Genomic DNA, 21,487 nt, shown 5'->3' on the forward strand with positions numbered 1-21,487 from the left:
ATGTTAATCATCATTCATATATGCTTTTTATTCCAAATGTCCTTGAGAAATGCCTGTCAGTACTATAAACATGAATGAAGAGAAAGGCTCATGTTACTTCAAATTTCTCATGACCCTGTAAAGCTGGGGAAACCCAAACATTTGCTTTGGAATGGTGCACCATTCTTATTAGAAAAGGAGATCTGTCTTGTGAGTAGTGATGGGTAGACCTCAGAAGGACAGGTAGCCCCTGAATTCTTACCTGAACTAGAGCTTTGCAGATGAGTTTCCATCTGCCAGATTCTTCCATCTAAAGCCTTCCTTTTTCACCACAGAGAATTCTCCTTTTTATCCACAGCCTCTCAGCTTTCACATGTGAAAGGGCTCCAAAGGGACAAAGCAACCCTTTGCAGTTCAACCTTGATTTAATGAACTGGCAGGGTGAGCTTCCCTCAGATTGAAGTAGTAGAAGCACCTGCAATATAGATTTCAGAATGGACTCATTTGAGGTATTGGGACCAAAAACATCCAAGGACCATGAAATTCGTATTGACTGAAATATGGAGTGAGGTCTCCGGAATAATCAAATCTTGTGCCATATAATACTTGGGGTTTTATTTTGGAAGGTATTGAGATGCAAAAATTTTATCTCTTCCTATAAGTAACATTCATTTATCAAACTTCCCGGAACTATTTAACTGTGTTTCTTCTTTACTAGATAGAATCCTTCAATCACTATGAGTAAAAAAAAAAAAAAATGTACCAGTCAGTCATGACACCCTGTTTTCTATTGAGCCATGTGCACATATCCTGGAAATAAATAGGTAAGAAATCCCAAGTGGGCACCTGTAGGGCCAGTTACATTTAGAGTTTCCTGGAGCACATATAATTGTGAGATCTGCCCTTCTTACAGTCCTTTGTTTGCCATTTTCCTTGTCTTTGAACCAAAACACAGTTCTTGCCAGGCTTTGAACGTTGAGGAGGCCCTCTCCTCCAGTTGGTGAAGGTCACAGGTTCACCGCCGATCCACTCCCAGTGGCCAGCATGCACTTGGTCATTCAAACCTAATGTGAACCAAAGAAGTGCGCCATAGGATTTTATTACATTTACAATTGGACAGCATATCAACCTGTTATTTGAAGTTAAGTAATCACATACAAATGTAGGCCTACGTTCTAAAACAAGGACTAGGACCTGGGAATCCTATGAGACACAAGTGAGAACACAAGGCTTTGGGGTCAGGCAGACTGGAATCCAAATCCTAGCTCCACCACTTGCTAGTTGAACATCTTTGGGCAGGTTATTTAACCTCTCTGAGTTCTGTGAGTTTTAGTTTTCTCAACTCAGAAGTGTATATCTAAATATATCCAAGCCTGTTTTGAGGATTAAAACAGATAACTCATATAAAGCTCATGACATATAAGTGTTTAATAAATAGCAATTATTATTCATAGTATCCTACAGGCAGAACTCCTATCACACTCTTGTCTATTCTTCTCCCTCACGATTTAAATGTCTCGGTTTTTATATTTGAAAGTAGCTTACTAAGTATTATTTTTAGTCTGGAGCTTAAGGTTTTTTCAATCTGCTACAGTTCTAATAAAAAGCAGCTTTTCTCAACTTGTCTCTCTACTCCCACTGGCAGTTTTTTGAAAATTACACTTCAATGTTGTAAAGCTCTTGTAATTTTTCTTAAAGAAGCATTCCTCCTCCTGTCTTTCAGAATAGAAATAAAAATAATAGCATGAGAAAAGAATCCTCTGCAATAGGATGGCCTGGCAGCTCCCAAACCAAATTTGACCATGAAAACAGTCTTTGTTACATAGCATGTAACCCTCTCCCCACTGGTTCTCATTCTGTATTTTGGGGTAGAATAAAATGAAGTATTTTTGGTTGGGAATGACTGTCTCCTCTGGACTGTTTCTTTGAATTATTGATCAGGTGATGCTATGCCCAAGGACTTTTTGGGGATAGAGCCTTGACATCAGTCATTGTGGACATAGAGAAAATTTATCTTCCAGCCTTAATTTAATACTCTCAGATGAGTTCAGAATTAGACGCTCACTGAGTATTACAGAGATTTTGAGAAGCCAAGAGTGCATTTATTATAATTCCCTGAAATACAATACCTTTAAGGAGAGATGGTAAGAATAGTAACTTCAGTGCACCCTGAGAATTCTATTTCTAAACTGGCTTGAAAAGATTTGTATTACTGTTAAAACTGTAGAAAATATTAAAACTTCAGAAAACAAAGGATAAAATTAAGATCTATAATTCTTAACTGGAGATACAAAATAAATTTCTAACTTTTTGGCTTATTTCTTTTTATGTCTATATATATAAGTATATATGTATATATATCACACATACATACACTTCTTTTTTATTCTAAATTATTTCATGCTTCATATGGCTGTAGACAGTGCTTTTTCACTTAGCACCTTGCCACAAATGCAGTGCATTACATATTTTATATGCAATATGCATTCAACATTGAATGAATTCATAAACATAAGGTATTTTGTCATGTCTTTAATATTTGATGCCTTACAAAAGCATTAAATATTAAATATTCTTTCATATGGCTATACTGTAATTTATTTCACCATCCCCTATTTACAACTGTTTCTAATTTTTTACTTTTAGAAATAACATTTTAAAAATTCTCTTACTTATAAATTGAATCACATTCCACATTATTTCTTGGAGCTAGATGCCTATAAATGAAAGTATTATGTAATTAAGATGAGTTTTAAAAGACAGACTGTCCAACTGTCTAACCATTGCTTATTATTGTAAACCACAATTATTTGGCCTAAGGAAGGGAGACGTTCTCTTCGCGTTCTTGCCTTCCCCCTCAGGGCAGCGCGGATACTTGCCTATCCAAAAGGGCTTTCTTCCACTGATGTCCCAAAGCCATTGCATATGCTGCCTGGAGAGGACAGTTACAAGGCTGCCCAGGTGACTAGGTGCAAACACACGAAAATGAGAGTGTCAGTGACAAGGAATTCAACATTTCTGCTGATGTGAAATGCATAATGCAAATCAAAGATAATTTAAAATAGAAAAAAAGCTATGTATGTAGAAAGAACTTTCCAAGATTTTAATACTCTATTTTTTTATATTAATGAGTATTTGCAGGGTGGGGTAGGTGACAGCAAAGAAAGTGATATTGTGTAATAATATCTGGGCTTTAAAGCACAAATTCAATGGGTTTTAAACATCTTTTGAGAAAATCAGCAACTGCTTACTTATATAGATTAATTACTTAATGCCAAAAAATGACTCTTCTCATGGGAAGTGTATCTCTAAATGGCACAAATTTTGCAATTTCCCAGTTAATTTGGCCAGTAAGGTAACCCAAACTATTCGGATAAAATTACTTGAAGCCGACATTTTGAGCTTTGCATGTTTAGTCAAATATCCCAATATTTGTGACTCTTTCATCCCACCCAGAGAAACAGGCTCAGCCTCACTGTCAAACCTTCGTATGTTGTGCAGAAGTTAAAGCACCTGTTCTTACAAATATATATAAACATTTTCCCCAAAATATAATTCTATTTTTAATAAGTTTAAGGTATACAGCATAATGACTTGACTTACATATATAGTGAACTTTGATTACCACGATATGTTTAGTTAACACCCATCATTTCATACAGTTACAAAAAAAAAAAAAAGAAAAGAAAAGAAAAAAATGCTTTTCTCCTTGTGATGAGAACTCTTGGAATTTACTCTCTAAACAACTTTCAAATCTACCACACAGCAGTGTTAACAATAGTCATCATGTTATATATTACATCCCCTGTATTTACTTATAACTGGAAGTTTATGTCTTTTGATTACCTTCATCTAACTCTCCCACTTCACATCCCTCACCTCTGGTAACCACAAATCTGATCTCTTTTTCTGTGACTTTTTGTTTTTAGATTCCACATGTAAGTGAGATCATATAGTATTTGTCTTTCTCTGTCTGACTTATTTCACTTAGCATAATGCCCTCAAGGTCTACTCGTGTTGTCCCAATTGGCAGGATTTCCTTATTTTTATGGCTGAATAATATCCGCGTGTGTGTGTGTGTGTGTGTGTGCGCGCGCGCGCGCGCACGTGCGTGTACCACAATTTCTTTATCTGTTCATCTGTTGATGGACACCTGGGTCATTTCCATGTCTTGGCTATTGTAAAAAATGCTGTTATAAACATGGGGGTGCAGATACATCTTCGACATAGTATTTTCATTCCCTTCAGACATATTCCCAGAAGAGGAAATGCTGGGTCATATGGTAGTTCAATTTTTAACTTTTGAGGGGACTCAATACTGTTTTCCATAGTGGCTTCACCATTTTACAATCCTACCAACAGTTTACAAAGGTTTCCTTTTCTCCACATCCTTGCCAGTGTTTGTTCTCTCTTGTCTTTCTGATGACAGACACTCTTAACAGGCATAAGAATTCCTTATGAATTATTTTCTCAGCTAGCTGAATTATTCCTATAAGCAATATTTGATTCTATCTAATTCCCCAACAGTGTTCATTAAAAGCTCTTTAAAATGCTTTAAGTAAAAAGCCAATAAATAATTATTCTTTTTCTTTTCTTCTTTTTCTAATACAGAAAGTCTCAAAAAAAAAAAAAAAGAAACAAACAAAATCACCTTGATCTTCTTGCCTGGTTAATATCTACTGATATTTTAAAAAGCAGGAAACATCATTAGTAATACATACTTGTCACAAGTTTAGACTGTTGAATTTTTTTTCATTTTGCCTATATCTTTCCAAACTTTAGATTCATTTCTCTGCTTTTCCAGATCATGTAGAGTGAACATAATCTAACCTGTCTCTTAATGATTTTTTTCCTACTAGTACAGTAGTTTAGTTTTGTATGATGCAGTGGTGACTTCAGGGCCTTCTGAGATAGGTAGGCTCTTCCCCACATTTCTGAATGTCCTTGGGCTGCCGGATTTGGGTTGTGTGACTTGGTTCTGACTTTACTACTTACTGTCAGCTCCTATCTGACAGTTACAGCAGATACGATAGCCAATTTTTCTCCCCTCTCTCTCACATCCAATACGGTAATTCTGAGGTGCTGCGGGTTTAGAACATGGAATATGAAATGTGTATAAAATATAGACTGAGGGAGGGCTTGAGGGGCTGCTTCAGTCAATGTGGTGTATTAGACAGAACATGGGACACCTGGGTTCCACTTCCTGCTCTGTCCCCAATTTCTTTATGGATGTAACTTCTGCCTCAATGTCTTTATCAGGAAGGAACAGGTTTTATTCAAGGATATTTAACATCTCCTCCTGCTTTAAGATCCTTGAAACTGTCTTTAAAAGATACTTTGTAAAATCCATTTTAGCTGGTCAAGTACAAGTTTGATTTCCTTTTTGATGCTATGAGAAGCAAAAAGTCCCAAAAGAGCAAGAGGGGAAAACAGCTGTGTTTAGGCTACGTAAAATGTTAGACCATAGTTATTTACAAAAAAAATATTTAGGCATTTGTATGTTGATTATTTTATAAAAATACCATTCATTTTCTTTTATACCCATATACAAATAAAATAGAGAATATTAACTATATAGATATGTATATATTATAGAGATATAAAAATAAAATATAGAGACACACACAAATAAAAATCTTTTGACAGCTCTGAAAGTTGAAAGCATTCAAAGTGTAGTATTAAAAACAGAAACCTTAATTTTTTCAGCTACAGAAATAAACACCTACTTCTTTGAAACTTTTTGATTAAATATAGATGTATTTTAGACTAAATCTTTAAGGATAGGTCAGCAGGGGTTCCAGACATTCCTGTGGGAAAGCAAAATGGTTTCATAGATAACGATCTATAATAATAGAATTACCAAATGTACAATGACTGCCTAAGGAAATGAGCAGATGAGATTACAGTATGTAAATTCAAGAAATACCTAATCTAGAAGTCTGGCTCCTCTGGGCTAGAAAAATAATAAAACACCAATGGGGAGCAAAGGAGATTGGAGATAAAGATTGGGTTGAGTTAGCAATCTGATTAAGGACAAAGGATAGAGTAAAATTTGCTGTTCTTCTTGAAACACGGGTGCTGTAAATGACCATACGTAAAGGACCATCAGGTAGCAAGGGAGCCTGAGGAAACATAACCGAGAATTGAAAAATGGTCCCTGAGACCAAACAAAAACACTCTAGATGCATATTAATTCTAATTATAGAATCTAAAACCATCTCCTAAAAATATTCATGAGAAGGTAAATAGCCAGGTTATAAAATGTTGAAACTATTAATTTTACATCACAGAAGGAATCGATAATTCCCAGAGGAATATTTATTTTTCAAGAGAAAGAGGTTGGAGAAGAGGACTAAATGAACCTGAAAAGTAATGGGTGAAGGGAAGCAGAGAGGCCCATAGAATGAATGAAAACATGTTGGATGACAGGGGAGGTCTTGGGGTTCAGAGAAAAATATACTGAGGAGGTGGCCTTGTCATCCAAAAGTGTTCCTCTTAAAATGACTGATCCAAAAGAACGTGCAGATCTTTTATTTTTGTTTTAGTTTGCTTTTAATCTGCTGCTAGGCATTTGCTGGAATGCCTGTAACTAGTATTAACTGTTCTTGGGATCATCATTCTTATTGTCCTTTTGAAATAAAATGCATATTGAAGTATCATACAAAAGCCATCAGGTCAAATATTCATACCCATTTTTCACTTAAAATTTGAAAATTAGAAGCTTTTTATGATATTTTTAAAATCTCGGGCTTCCCTGGTGGCGCACTGGTTGAGAATCTGCCTGCCAATGCAGGGACACGGGTTCGAGCCCTGGTCTGGGAAGATCCCACATGCCGCAGAGCAACTGGGCCCGTTAGCCACAACTACTGAGCCTGCGCGTCTGGAGCCTGTGCTCCGCAACAAGAGAGGCCGCGATAGTGAGAGGCCCACGTACCACGATGAAGAGTGGCCCCCGCACTGCAGTGAAGAGTGGCCCACACTTACCACAACTAGAGAAAGCCCTCGCACAGAAATGAAGACCCAACACAGCCAAAAATAAATAAATAAATTTATTTAAAAAAAAAAAAAAGAACAATCTGCCTAACAATAAACTGATTAATTTAGGAAAAAAAAATAAAAATCTCACACCAAATATATTTTATCTCTTACACACCCTGGAATACCGTCAGAAATGGTATTTGATAAATGCTTTAATTTCTGGACCAATATGGTAAATACATAACATGTAAGTCAAAATAGTTTATATTACTGATAGATACATAATGTCACTCTCTAAAATATGATGGAAAAACTCCAGTTGCCCCCTGAAAACTTTCTCTTGTTCTGAAAGCTGTCTCAGTTTTACATCTAAAAAAAGGTCTCAGTACTACAGTTAAAACAATTCCCTGAAACCAGAGGTTTATAAAATTAACTTCACAATGATATGAAAAAGTTAGTTCTGAAACTGCTTATAATGTTTGATCTGCTATATACGATCACTAATCCTCTTGAATTAATAGGGGAGATAGAAAATTTCCGTCACTATTATACTGGATTTTATAATAGTTTACTGCAGAACAAAATACCTATTTATGTATTTCTTAATACCATTATTCTGAGATTATGATCTTCTAGGTTTTTGGTGTCAAAAAACATTTCTTGTGAAATAATGGCAATTTAAGGTAATATTGTTGATGTCTTCATTTTGACAACCCTGTATTAGTCGCCCAATATCTTTTTTATTTTATTGATCCACCTAATTACCCAAATCTGTTGTATTTCTATACACTAACAACAAAATATCAGAAAGAGAAGCTAAGGCAATAATCCCATTTATTACTGCATCAAAAAGAATAAAATACTTAGGAATACCTAATGAGGCAAAAGACCTGTACTTCGAGAACTATAAGATGGTGATGAAAGAAACTGAAGATGACAAACAGATGGAAACTTATACTGTGTTCTTGGATTGGAAGAATCAATATTGTTAAAATGACCATACTACCCAAGACAATCTACAGATTCAGTGCAATCCATATCAAATTACTGATGGTATCTTTCACAGAACTGGAACAAAAAAAAAAAATTTAATTTGTATGGAAACAAAAAACACTCTGAATAGCCAAAACAATCTTGAGAAAGAAGAATGGAGCTCGAGGAATCACACTTCCTAACTTCAGGCTATACTGCAAAGCTATAGTAATCAAAAGACTATGGTACTGGCACAAAAACAGACACACAGATCAATGCAACAGGATAGAAAGCCCAGAAATAAACCCACGCACTTATGGTTAATTAATCTATGACAAATGAGACAAGAATATACAGTGGAGAAAAGACAGTCTTTTCAATAAGTGGTGCTGGGAAAATCAGACAGCTACCTGTAAAAGAATGAAATTAGAACATTCTCTAACACCATATACAAAAATAAACTCAAAATGGATTAAATATCTAAATGTAAGACTGGATACTACAAAACTCCTAGAGAAAAACATAGACAGAACACTCTTTCACATAAATCGCAGCAATATTTTTTTGGATCTGTCTCCTAGAATAATGGAAACAAAAGCAAAAATAAACAAATGGGACCTAATTAAACTTAAAAGCTTTTGCATGGCAAAGGAAACCATAAACAAAATGAAAAGGCAACCTATAGAATGGGAGAAAGTATTTGCAAATGATGCTACTGACAGGGATTAATTTCCAAAATATATAAAGAGCTCAGTATCAAAAAAAGCCAAGCAATCCAATTGAAAAATGGGCAGAAATCTAAATAGACATTTCTCCAAAGAAGACATACAGATGGCCAACAGGCACATGAAAAGATGCTCAAGATTGCTAATTATTAGAGAAATGCAAATCAAAACTACACTAAGGTATCACCTCTCACTGGTTAGAATGACCATCACCAAAAAGCTCACAAATAATAAATGTTGGAGAGGGTGGGGAAAAAAGGAACCCTCTTATACTGTTAATGGAAATGTAAATTGGTGCAGCCACTATGGAGGTTCCTTAAAAAACTAAAAATAGAGTTACCATATAACCCAGCAATCCCACTACTGGGCATATATCTGGAAAAGACGAAAACTCTAACGTGAAAAGATTCATGCACCATGGTGTTCACAGCAGCACTATTTACAATAGCAAAGACATGGAAGCATCCTAAATGTGCATCAACAGATGAATGGATAAAGAAGAAATGGTCTATATATATACAATTGAATATTACTCAGCCACATGGTATATATATATATATATATATATATATATATATATATATATATATACACACACACAATGGAATATTACTCAGCCATAATAAGGAATGAAATAGTGCCATTTGTAGCAACATGGATGCAACTAGAGATTATCATACTAAGTGAAGTAAGACAGAGAAAGACAAATATCATATGATATCACTTACATACGGAATCTGAAAAAAAATGATACAAATGAACTTATTTACAAAACAGAAATAGACTCACAGACAAAGAAAATAAACTCATGGTTACCAAAGGGGAAAAGAGGGGGGGAGGGATAAATCAGGAATTTGGGATTAACAGCTACACACTACTATATATAAAATTGATAAACAATAAGAACCTACTGTATAGCACAGGGAACTATATTCAATATTTTGTAATAACCGATAATGGACAAGAATCTGAAAAAAAGAATATAAATATATATACATATATATGTAATTTGCTGTACACCTGAAACATTGTAAATCAACTATACTTCCATAAAAAATAAATTTGTAAAATAATATTTCTATATTCTAAAGAAAAAAATTAATTTATCAAGAAAAGAAAATTTGTCTATTCCCTTTTTGATGGAGAAAATATACACAATTCCTATAAATCAATAACAAGAAGACAAATGACCCAAACTACTGTTATTAAAAAGGTTACTAATGAAATTCTTGTAAGTGCTTTTTTTTAAACATATATTATTATTTCTCTTGGGTAAATACCTAGGAGTAGAATTGCTAGGTCACAGGGCAGACGCATGTAACTTTATAAGAAACTGCAAGACAGTTCTACAAAGAGGTTGTACCATTTTACAATTCCACCAACAATAAATGAGAATTCCATTTGCTCTACAACATAGTCTTTGTGATTTTAACTATTCTAGTGGGTGTGAAGTGGTATTTTATTGTGGTTTTAATTTGCATTTCTCTGACATCTAATGGTGGTGGGCACCTTTTTTCATGTCTTTATTGACCAACTGTCTCTCTTTACTTGTGAAATCTCAAAGTCAATTGCTATTTTTTTTTAACATCTTTATTGGAGTATAATTGCTCTACAATGGTGTGTTAGTTTCTGCTTTATAACAAAGTGAATCAGCTATACATATACATATGTTCCCATATCTCTTCCCTCTTGCGTCTCCCTCCCTCCCACCCTCCCTATCCCACCCCTCTAGGTGGTCACAAAGCACAGAGCTGATCTCCCTGTGCTATGTGGCTGCTTCCCACTAGCTATCGGTTTTACATTTGGTAGTGTATATGCTATTTTATAAAAATCTGGTTGTCACTGATTTGTAGGAGATGTTTATATTTTCTGGACTTGAGACCTTTATCAGATACATGATTTGAGATGAGCTTTTCCCAAATGTGGTCTAACCTTTCATTTTCTTAATAGTGTCTTTAGATGAACATAACTTTTAAAATTTGATGAAGTGCAAAATCTGACTGATATCCACCAGCAATTTATCTAGTCTCAATTTCTAGCCATGGAACATATTAGTCTAATTGCATTGCTTTGGATAATATCCAGGGAGGCAAAAAAGGAGGGTCAGAGATAGTTACATATGCATTTTTAAAGTCTGCCTCAGCTAGATAAATTTTGTTGTCATTATCTGACCACGAGTCATCTTTCATTGAGTGTTCTGTTATCCAATCACCCTTTGTCCAACTCGTCTGGTTTCATAATCATCAATGCCTCTTACATTGTTATAGGCCTGATGCCATAAGACTTTTCATTGCTATATATTTTCAAATCAGTGGGCAGGAATTACTATTTAATAAATCTAGAATCTGCAACACTGCTGACTCAGAGAATCTCCTTCTGACTTTCTCCAAAAGTTTAAGATAGAGAGGCTAAAAAATAGAACTGTGATATGGGGATATATGTATACGTATAGCTGATTCATTTTGTTATACAGCAGAAACTAACACAACATTGTAAAGCAATTATACTCCAATAAAGATATTAAAAAAAAAATAGAACTGTGGCAATGGCACAGTTTTATCATAAAAGAGCTAAGTCAAAACACATTATTAAGGTCAGCCCAAATCCATTCTGAACTACAGAGCTCCCTCCAAAATCCTAAAACAAAGCCAGGTAGATATCAGACACTCAACGCTTGAATGAATGAAGCAACATTACAGTTCCATGAGAGAACAGAGAAACATCAGCAAAGAAACATCAATCAAATGTGAAACAGGGTTTCTTACTGTTCCCTGCAAGCTTGGGCGGCTACGATCCAGGTGCCCTTCTGCTCTGTGATCAAGGAGTGGCAGTAGCCTAAGTGATGGTGCCACCCAGCTGGGCATGATTTATCTTCCACCTGAAAAATAGTTGTCCATGTTCACATTATAATGGTCTTTACAATCTAGAGTCTGTTCTCAGCATAGCGAGTCCTATGAGTCCCCTAATGTGAGTAATTTTGTCACCAGAAAGGAGGTCAGCCTTAATCCCAATCCTCTACTTTGAGAAATGCAATGGCTTTTTATGGAACACACTGGTAAAGTCAGCAGTGTTTTAATTTTACACTTTGACATTATGATAATTGAATAAAATAAGTAAACATCTTTTCAAATTGTATTGCTTAACTAATGTGTTTTGTGATTTTTAAAACGCCAACTGGCCATCTTTTCCTCTTCACCTTCGAAGTGTAACAGAGCAGGCCGAGGTAGCAGGAGTGGACAGGGCACTCCCTCTCTCTCAGCTTATCATGGGACATGCTGCAAGTACAGGTACTTGGCTGCTCGGCCTGTGTCCCACCTTGGTGTGAGGGCTCCAAGATTTCCAGGCAATTCCATTGCACTTATACAGCTTTTGGAGGCTTTCTTCAAAGTGGAAGAGTCCCTTTAATTCCAGTGTGCAGTTCTTTGGAAATGAGGGCAAACGGTCCTATGGCAAAGAAAGGTGATTCAGACTTGATGTAAGTTGATCACACTTGTACCTCTTTTAGGTCATCCTTTGTTGAGTAGCATTTGTATTGCATCAACTATCCCCAAGCCTGAAGGCTGTTTTATGACCCAGAACACAGCTTGTTGTAAAGTGAATAGGAAGTGAAGAGATTTTCATACCTGTTGGGGGAAGTGTGAGCCAGTTGTGGATTCCTCCTTATCTGCTTGAGGCAGTTCTGCCACTTTGATTGTCTTTTGTGGCTGACTAACAATGGATACTTTGGCCTTACTTTTGTGAGTTGAGGAACTGTCATCCTCCAGTTTCAGGGAAATCATTCCATGATACTTGAGGAAATCAACAAACAACAATAAAGAAAAAATAAACACCAAGAGAGCAAACAAAAACATTTGTTGCAAAAATGAGCAATCCGAAAATTGGATCAAAACAAAAAGATAAAAGGTGTATTTTTTTTTCTGACCACCCAAGCTTCTAAAACAAATTTCAAAACATGTTTTTAAGAGAAATACATAAATATAACAGTTATGAAAGGTAGTTTCACTAAATATTTTGTATCCATAAATACAAGAAATTTAGCAATTCTCTCAGACTATGCTTACATTGTAGATGATGTCTGTTCCATTTCTATAAACAGAGGATGGATGGACCTGAAATCAAGAGAGAACAAAATATGAAAAAAATTGACTTGAATAATAATTAGCAGTAGGGTAAAACCCTTCCAATAAGATATTTTTAATGACTGAAAAATTTTTAAACATATATTTTTCTTAAGATTTTCCATGCCTAAATCATTGGAATTTTTATAAAATCACTGGACCTAATGGCACTTTATCAATGTTGACTCATCTATTCTTAGTCCCAGTTAGAGAGAAAAAACATCCTTATTTTTTTGGTACATCTATACTACACAGAGGTCCAAGAAAACACACACACACACACACACCCCCATGAGTGTGTGCCTGGTTAGAAAACTAGGCTGATAATGTCAAAGCCATTGTTTCCACACCCAAGTAGATCATTTAATCTCATTCTATTTCAGCGTCACTGGTCATTCCCCATCTGTCTTGATCACAAAAGGAACCAAAGCAGAAATCAAATGGATGAGTCAGTACATCTATCACCTCAGTCAGTACAATAAATGAAGTAGGTCGGCATTATGATATTTGTATACGAAAGGCACTTCATGATGGTATAAGGAACCGTGAAAATCACCATGGCCCTCAGTCACTGTGAGAACCAGAACAGCTTCCACAGTGTTTCAGAATACTTATTAAGATCTTTTGATCCTTTCAGTATGCACTCCACACATCAAAACCAAAGAGGTCCCCATCCTTACTCTTTTGCCATTCCCTTGGGTCCTAAGCTTCATGACAGAAAGATCTTCAGAATCCAAGTCCCGCAGGGTGTCTCCCTTGGCGACTGCTAGCTGCTTGGAAGACGGAAGGGGTCTTCTTTCCGGATGAAAGGAACCAGAAGTGGTGCGTGAGGAAGCCCCTGGGGAGAGCAGCCTCCAAATGCCCTTCTCCCATGCATTGGGCATGTTTGCATTGAAGGCATATGAAGGATGGCACTGTCCTGGAGGCGCACAAAATGGCAGGTCAGTTCATTTTACACAAACAGATAAGTGATCACATGGAGAAAGTCCCTGGAGCAGCTTGTCATGAAACTCAGACGGATGATTTTCCCACCAGATGTTGCCTTCTGCCATTTGCCAGAAACCCCTTTACTCTTCATCAGTGTTCATCCAGAAAGGCTGTGCCCTTCTGCACATCTACAGGGTGACTATAAGTCATGAAATTGATTTCACGAACCACAGATGAAAATCACTGTCGTGATTTTATAATCATCCCTTCTACCTGGGCAATAGCCTCCCTTCATATTATAGAACTCCTCCATATTATCGGGTTTACTCCCTGATCAAGTATCATTGCACAAACACTTTAAAGTGTTCATCCTTTCCCCAATCTCCTAGAGGGAGAAACTGGAATTGTTTGAAGATGTCAGTGAAATCAAGTTAACAGTTATAAAAATGAGCATTTAACTGTTACAGAAAAGATCCAGTAAATCTTAATGGAGCTCCTTTGATTAGAAATATTGCCAATTAGTATGAAAAAATGCTAAATCGAGCAGCCTCGTCTGGATACTTTACACTTCATGCGTAAAGTGTGTATTTTATGTATTTATGTACTTAATGTGACCAGAAAATTCTACTGAAAAAGAAATGAATTTGGTGAGGTAAGGTGGTATGGGAGAGATGCTATGGTAAAGGAAAGAGGATAGTGTCTGTTTTTATTATAGGATGAGAAAGAGGAGATAATAAATTTCAGGTAAGAAAAACATACGGCCTGTAGGGCGTGATGTGTCAAAATAGGAAGGTGAGACCAAGCATAGTAACTGGACACTTGTCAACTGCTAAATAGACAAATAAGTAAAAGGTATTTGGCAGGAAAAACGTCAGAGCACCAAGACTTTGGGCTGCTTTTTATTTTATTTAGTTCACACGTTGCTCTTTAGCATATACTATCCAGGACCTATTTGGCCGTGCAACCCAAGGTTATTAATTAATATTCTCCAGCTGCTCCTGAATCCCCAAGCCAGCTGCATCTTTCACATCTATTTTTCTCCAATTCCTTCCTCTCAGAATTTTCGGGGTCACGCTACAGTGGGGACTCAGATTTTAGGCATTAAGAGCTCTCTTTAACAGAGGAAGATAATTACAGCCCTATAAACTCTGGGGGGAAAATAATTGTCGATAGATTCTCAGCGACATTGTTTCCCCCTTGGTGAGAACAACAAACGGGTGAGGAAAAAAACAACGAAGCTCTGACTTGTTGCTTTTCTCAAAACGGTCGTTCTTAGCAGGAGGAAAACCACATGAAGCAGAAACCAGAATAAAGGGCCTACATCACGACTGGGGTTGCTTTCTTGACAAGAAATTAAGCATTTTGATTTGAAGGTGTTATCAAGCACACTGGCTGTTGAAAGCAAGCAACTACAGTGCCAGGACTGCTCCTGATTTCAAGATGAGGATCAAAAGAATACCTCCTTTTGAGTCCAAAATTTTCACTGCCGTTTTTGTCTTTGTGCCAAGAACCGCATTCACGGGGGAGTTCAGAATTACTTCAAAGACCTCATCATCTTCCTCTAATCCGTCATAGGTAATTGCTATATTCCACATCTTAGTTGACATTCCTACAAGAAGTAAACATTTTAATTACTCTTTAATTGCTATTTCAATCACCTAGGTGTCAGAGAAATATATTAATTAACATGTCTACAGCTAGACTGCAGTAGCCTGAGTGAGCTATTGTACTGCTACCAACTCGCTGAAGTCGTGCTGTTCTCCTAAATAATATTAAGAGACCACATTTGTTCCTGGACAATGATGTTTCCCTTTAAATGCAAACACTGTAACCAAAAAAGCAAGCTGCATTAGGCAAGGGATGAACAAAAAATGGTGAGCGGTTGAGATCTAAGACAATTTTTTCCTGACCTGCCCCTTCTCTCCTTAAGAATAAACAAGTACTGCAATCTTTAAATCTTAATAGTTTGAAAAACCTTAAGATGTTGATGCAGACAGTCAGAAGTGATTATTGGATGGTACTTCATGCTATTCACAGAAATGATTGATTTCTAACGACAGCTGCTTCCATCGGCTGCCCTACTTCCTGAGATCCTTCTAGCCCACAAATGCTTTTTCTGATGATGTAATACTCAGGAGTTTGATATCCTCCTACAGAGAATTTATAGGCTGGGGGGGTTCTTGAAATAGACGGAGCCAATTTTTTTTTTTTTTCTTTCTGTCTGCCTCTGTTCATGGAGTTACAATCAAGCTTGGTTCACAGTAACGTTGCGAACTTAATGCAAAAGAGCTTTGATGTTACAAGCATATCCCCAGCTATCCTGTCACCACCAAGATGGGACACAAAGCAACCCCAAAACCACAAAATATTAAAGTGGGAAGAAACTTCTGAAATTGTCAAATCTTGACCAGTTTCCAAGACGTGGATAGCAGGACATCCCCCATGGGTTTATTTAGAAGAGCTGGCAGGAAGGAAAGAAAGTATTGTTTAGGGAAGAAAGATGGCTCAGTTTTAAGGGGAAAAAGATAAACTTATGGTTTAACCTTTGAGGACTAAGTTTTGAAACTTTATTCTGTGTCATTTACTCATTGGCTATTTGAGTGATTTTATTCCCATAAACCCATCTATATAAGCAGTTAAACATTTTTTTCTAGGCTTCTCATCTGAAAATTGGATTCTTTTCTCCTTGCAGGTTGTTTTCTACAGATGTATTTTGCAGGTTGTTTTCTACAGATGTATGCCTCTCAGTTGTGCTAGCTAGATGATGGCCTCCTTCTTGAAGGTATGTTGCTTATAGAGTTCATCATGGAATCTAAGTCTCATCAATCCCCGACAGAATCCAATGGAAAGAGGAAACTGTTCACTTATCCTACTCTTGCCTGCACTTGAGAGAAAAATTAAGGGTCTTTGAAATAATTTTATTAAAAAAAAATAGGCTGACAGGTAAGTTGTTAAGCTTTCAGTATCCACTGAGTTTTTCTTTTTTTTGAACTTTTTTTTTTAATGTTTTCAAGTCTCATCCATGTTGTAACATGTATTAGTCCTTCATTGATTTTTTTTTTTTTTTTTTTTTTGGCTGCGTTGGGTCTTTGCTGCTGCGCGCGGGCTTTCTCTGGTTGCAGCGAGCAGGGGCTGCTCTTTGTTGCGGTGCGTAGGCTTCTCATTGCGGTGGCTTCTCTTGTGGCGGAGCACGGGCTCTAGGCACACAGGCTTCAATAGTTGTGGCTCGCAGGCTCTACAGCGCAGGCTCAGTAGCTGTGGCGCACGGGCTTAATTGCTCCGTGGCATGTGGGATCTTCCCAGACCAGGGATTGAACCCGTGTCCCCTGCATTGGCAGGTGGATTCTTAACCACTGTGCCACCAAGGAAGTCCCTCCAACTGAGTTCTTAAATCAATTACTTTCAGTCTTTACAAAGGCAAAATTTGAAGCATTTAATATAAACTACATAACTCCCACCTCGTGGCTGGATGAATCAGTCCATCAAAATATATATTTTGTATTATGTGCTTGCCTTTGGTGGACGCTAGGGAGAATACTAGAGGTATAACATAAGGAAGCCCTGGCATAAAGGAATTTAAAACCTTCTTGAAGAGACAAGATGTAAATACCAAAAAAGTCAATTATTCCAGGTTGTGTATAATTAGCTGCCACAAGGTACAGAATAGATGGTAAATACTACATGTATGTGGGCTCCAGAGTTGGAAGGACCTGGGAGGAAATGGGAAAACAACAGAAGCAAAGTCAGTTAGATAGCAAAGCAGAGACCTTGATCAGGAGGGCTGAGCAGATTACCCGGCTGGAGTAGAGAGGTCACGCCAGGGAAGAGAGGTGGTAGGTATAGCCAGACTGCAGAGAACCCTCGACACTAGGTGGGTCAGACTCAGACTTTAAACCACAGGCAACAGGGAAGGCTCTTGAAAATGGATGTCTTAAAAACATGAACCTGAAAGTGGTATGTGGGAAGATTTAGGGGCCCGGGCAGACAAGCAGAGAGGCTAGAAGTTGGGAATCCACGTAGGCAGCTGTTGTAATAAATTGGCATGGAGAGAAAAGAGACTTGACAATGAAGAAGGCATATGAATACTAAGGTTTTAATATTCAGAGAGCTGTTTTGACTCTCAAAGCCCATAAAGTTAAGTGTTATTCAAATAAAAATCCAATACAAAAAAAATTTTTTCCCCAAGCCCCAACCATTTGCCTTCTCATTTTAAGAACTGTTGAATAAATTATAGTACCCCTTCCCCCCACTGCCCCACCCACCCCCCAAAAAACCTTAAAGTTTTTGTAAAACCTTATGAAGTAGAACCAGATGGTTAGAGAAGATCTATTCCAAGTTTCATTTAAGTACTTTTGATTGGTTTGCTGCATTTCAACTTTGTTTATATGTCTACCAGGTAGGCACACAGGACCTCCTTTTTTAGGTTAATGAGATTAGAAATCAGAACTTTCTTAGTTTTTCTTTTTCCTTCCTCTCCGGCCTTCAAGGTGCAAAGTATTTGTGAAATCACGGTGATTATAAACAATTTCAGAAGGCATGAACTGGCCCCCTGTTCCCATGAAACAAAAGGTGCTGAAGAGGAGAGAGAGGTGTCAGGTTATGCAGACATAGCCCACTTTACAGAGTGAGTTAATTCCTGGATATTTTCCTGCAAAACACATTTCACTATTGAAAGACATATTCTCAATGTTTTTCAGCAAATGCCACGTGAGAGAGCTGTTCTTTGGAAAACATTTTGACTCAGGCACGATGAAGTCTCAATTAAGAATGCAGCAAACCTCTGAAGAACATTTATTTTAAAGGAAAACAATCATTTTCTTAAGAATATTTGCACTTTGACTCAAGATTATTCACAATAGCAGAAGGCAAGGTAGTCAGGGTTAGCTTTTGGTTTGGTACAAAGCTGCAAGGCAAGCTTACTTGAGTGTAGCTCACTAGACTGAAAAGTCCCTCAGTTTCTCTTCAGCTCCCTCCAAGAGCTCTCAAACCCTATGATATTCCACTGTCTTTGATTTCTCACTCTCTGTTTCCTCACCAATCATGGAAGCTGCTGTTTTTAAAGAAATGAACAGATTGCTTTGGGTGAAAGGGGTGGTAATGGGGATGAAGACACCAGATCTGAAAGAGGCAAGGATGAACAAGATGGGAGTAAATAAGTATTTACAGGACCTGTGGACACGGGGAATTCTAACATTCTCTAAAGGAAGACATCAGCTTATGAAACAGTTTCTGGCTAATAAGTTCCAAAGCAATGAACACCCAAGTGTTGTTTCTTTTTCATTTATAAGCTATATTTATTTATTTTCTTAAAATGTCTAAATAGGGACTTCCCTGGTGGTCCAGTGGTTAAGACTTTGCGCTTCCATTGCAGGGGGCACAGGTTCAATCCCTGGAAATGGAATTAAGATCCTGCATGCCGCACGGCGTGGCCAAAAAAAAAAGTCTAAATAGGGCTTCCCTGGTGGCGCAGTGGTTAAGAGTCCACCTGCCGATGCAGGGGACATGGGTTCGTACCCCGGTCCGGGAAGATCCCACATGGCGCAGAACGGCTGGGCCCGTGAGCCATGGCTGCTGAGCCTGCGCGTCCGGAGCCTGTGCTCTGCAATGGGAGAGGCCACAACAGTGAGAGGCCTGTGTACCGCCAAAAAAAAAAAAAAAAAAAGTCTAAATAATCTCTAAAATTATGACGATTTAGACCCTCAGAAGCCTTTAGTATCTACTGGAAGCAGCATGTAAACTCTCTTGAAAGCAAATGGGCATTCCCTCACCCAGTGGGACTTGCAAGAGTTAGCTTCCAGGAGCTCCTCCAGTGTGATATCTTCTAGTCCCTATCAATCCAAACAGAGAACCTGGTGGGCTGCTCAAAATCCACCAAAAGCCAAAATCACTCCTGATCTTGGGACAAACAGACCTCAAATAATAAAGGTGATATATGACAAGCACTCTTGCCTCTTGAAAAGAGGAAAGGCCGGACCTGCCTTAACATGAAGTACATAAAGAGCACAGAGCCAATGCATCAAATCCTTTCATCTGAGGGTTGATCAGAACCAGAGCCTGCAGCAACCCGAGGGTAAACTTCAAATACATAACAGGAATAGCTCTTCTCCTCAAGGGTGGTCAGTCTGAGGGACAAAATTATGCAAGTCAGAAACTTAAATATCACAGGAAGGAGGCCAATAACAATATCGGGATCGTTCCATGTCAAATGTAAGGCTCTCTGTTATAGGTTGAGTTGTGTCACTCAAAAATCCCTATGTTTAAGTCCTAACTCTCAGTACCTCAGAATGTGACCTTATTTGGAAATAAGGGCATTACAGATGTAATTCAGATGGAGTCATACTAGAGTAGAGTGGACCCCTAATCTATTATGACTGGTGTCAGTATACAAAGGGGAAATTTGGACACAGACACAAACAAGAACATCCTATGGAGATAAAGGCAGAGATCGGGTGATGCAACAGAAGCCAAGGAAGGCCAGAGATTCCAGCAAAGCACCAGAGCATGGAAGAGAGGCATGGAACAGATTCCCTCTCAGCCCTTAGAAGGAATCAACCCTGCCCACATCATGATCTTGAACTTCTAGCGTCCAGAACCATTAGAAAAATAATTCTTGTTTTGAAGCTACCAGATTTGTGATACTTTATTAGGGTAGCCCCAGCAAACTCATACAGTCACTAAACATCGTACAACTTGCGGTGAACTGCAGAAAGGCATTTCTTTTCTACGTTTAATTTTTTTTTTTTGGTTGTGCTGGGTCTTAGTTGTGGCAGGCGGGCTCCGTAGTTGCGGCTCACCGGCTCCTTAGTTGTGGCATGCGGGCTCCTTAGTTGTGGCATGTGAACTCTTAGTCGCGGCATGCATGTAGGATCTAGTTCCCCAATGAGGGATTGAATCCAGGCCCCCGCACATTGGGAGCGTGGAGTGCTAACCACTTCGCCACCAGGGAAGTCTCCTCTATGTTTAATATTAAGGTTGTCAGTTTTGGAGTGGTAATGGTATTCAGGCCATTTTGTTTTGCCTTTGCCCAAAACTTCATGTGTCAGTGGCAGACAATGGCTAAAGTCTTGATTGGATGGCCTGTTCTCAGAATGCAGAACACCTCCTCTGCAGGGGAGCAGAAAGCCACACGCCCTGGCTGCTTCTCAAGGCCTTTTCCTTTTGTCCCTGGACAGGTGATCTAGGTCCATTCCATACCAGAGGGAAAGAGAGACAACCATGCAGTGCAGTGAGGAAGAGCTACTGGTTCCCATCTACAGAAACCAGGGAAAGGGGGCATGGCTCCCGCCTTGGTACTTAAGGCACAGTTAGCCAAATGAATGTCTGTCCTGCAGTTTAAGTCCCCTTCTTCTGCTACCAACTCCCCCAGGAAGTCTTCCAGGATTTTCCTTAGCCAGAACAATGGCACATCCTTGGGGTCACAATGTACTCTATTAGTGAGTTGTTTTCATGTCTATATTTCTCACAGGATAGAACATCCTTGAGAACAGGCCCCATGCTTTTGTATTCCCTTTTGCACCTAGCAAAATTTTTCCAAACGCTTAAAACAAAACAGGTGTTATCTAATTAAATAATAATTTCCCCTGGAATCTGTTCATATCAGCCTATTCCAAGAGAGATAATTTAGAAATGACCCTTTAGGAATCCACATGACTATAACATTCAAAAAATTTCCATTAAAATATGAGGCAATTACATTATTTCAGCTTTGTGTCAGACCTCTGAATAATTTTTTTAAATGGCATTTTATCTGGATTTTTGGATGTTTGCCTTAATATTTTATATATTTTA

The 21,487-nt window shown here is 37.9% G+C and overlaps 1 protein-coding gene across 2 annotated transcripts in view; it reads right to left on the reverse strand.

Annotated features, from left to right (window-relative positions):
• Window positions 1-651: 651 nt before the first annotated feature.
• The window catches only part of FREM1 (FRAS1 related extracellular matrix 1), a 153,315-nt gene continuing 132,479 nt past the window's right edge, over window positions 652-21,487 (reverse strand). Inside the window, exons 29-36 of one of the 2 annotated variants that reach the window (XM_060013462.1) lie at window positions 15,159-15,308; window positions 13,453-13,691; window positions 12,716-12,763; window positions 12,278-12,442; window positions 11,970-12,098; window positions 11,420-11,532; window positions 2,859-2,944; window positions 652-1,043 (exon numbers count right to left, since the gene is read on the reverse strand). In XM_060013462.1, the coding sequence (XP_059869445.1) occupies window positions 844-1,043; window positions 2,859-2,944; window positions 11,420-11,532; window positions 11,970-12,098; window positions 12,278-12,442; window positions 12,716-12,763; window positions 13,453-13,691; window positions 15,159-15,308 (1,130 nt within the window). In that variant the 3' untranslated portion in view covers window positions 652-843. The remainder of the gene's footprint in view (window positions 1,044-2,858; window positions 2,945-11,419; window positions 11,533-11,969; window positions 12,099-12,277; window positions 12,443-12,715; window positions 12,764-13,452; window positions 13,692-15,158; window positions 15,309-21,487) is intronic. The other variant, XM_060013463.1, reaches the window with a different exon arrangement.

The sequence above is a fragment of the Delphinus delphis genome, chromosome 6 (assembly GCF_949987515.2).
Source record: "Delphinus delphis chromosome 6, mDelDel1.2, whole genome shotgun sequence".
Lineage (NCBI taxonomy): Eukaryota > Metazoa > Chordata > Mammalia > Artiodactyla > Delphinidae > Delphinus > Delphinus delphis.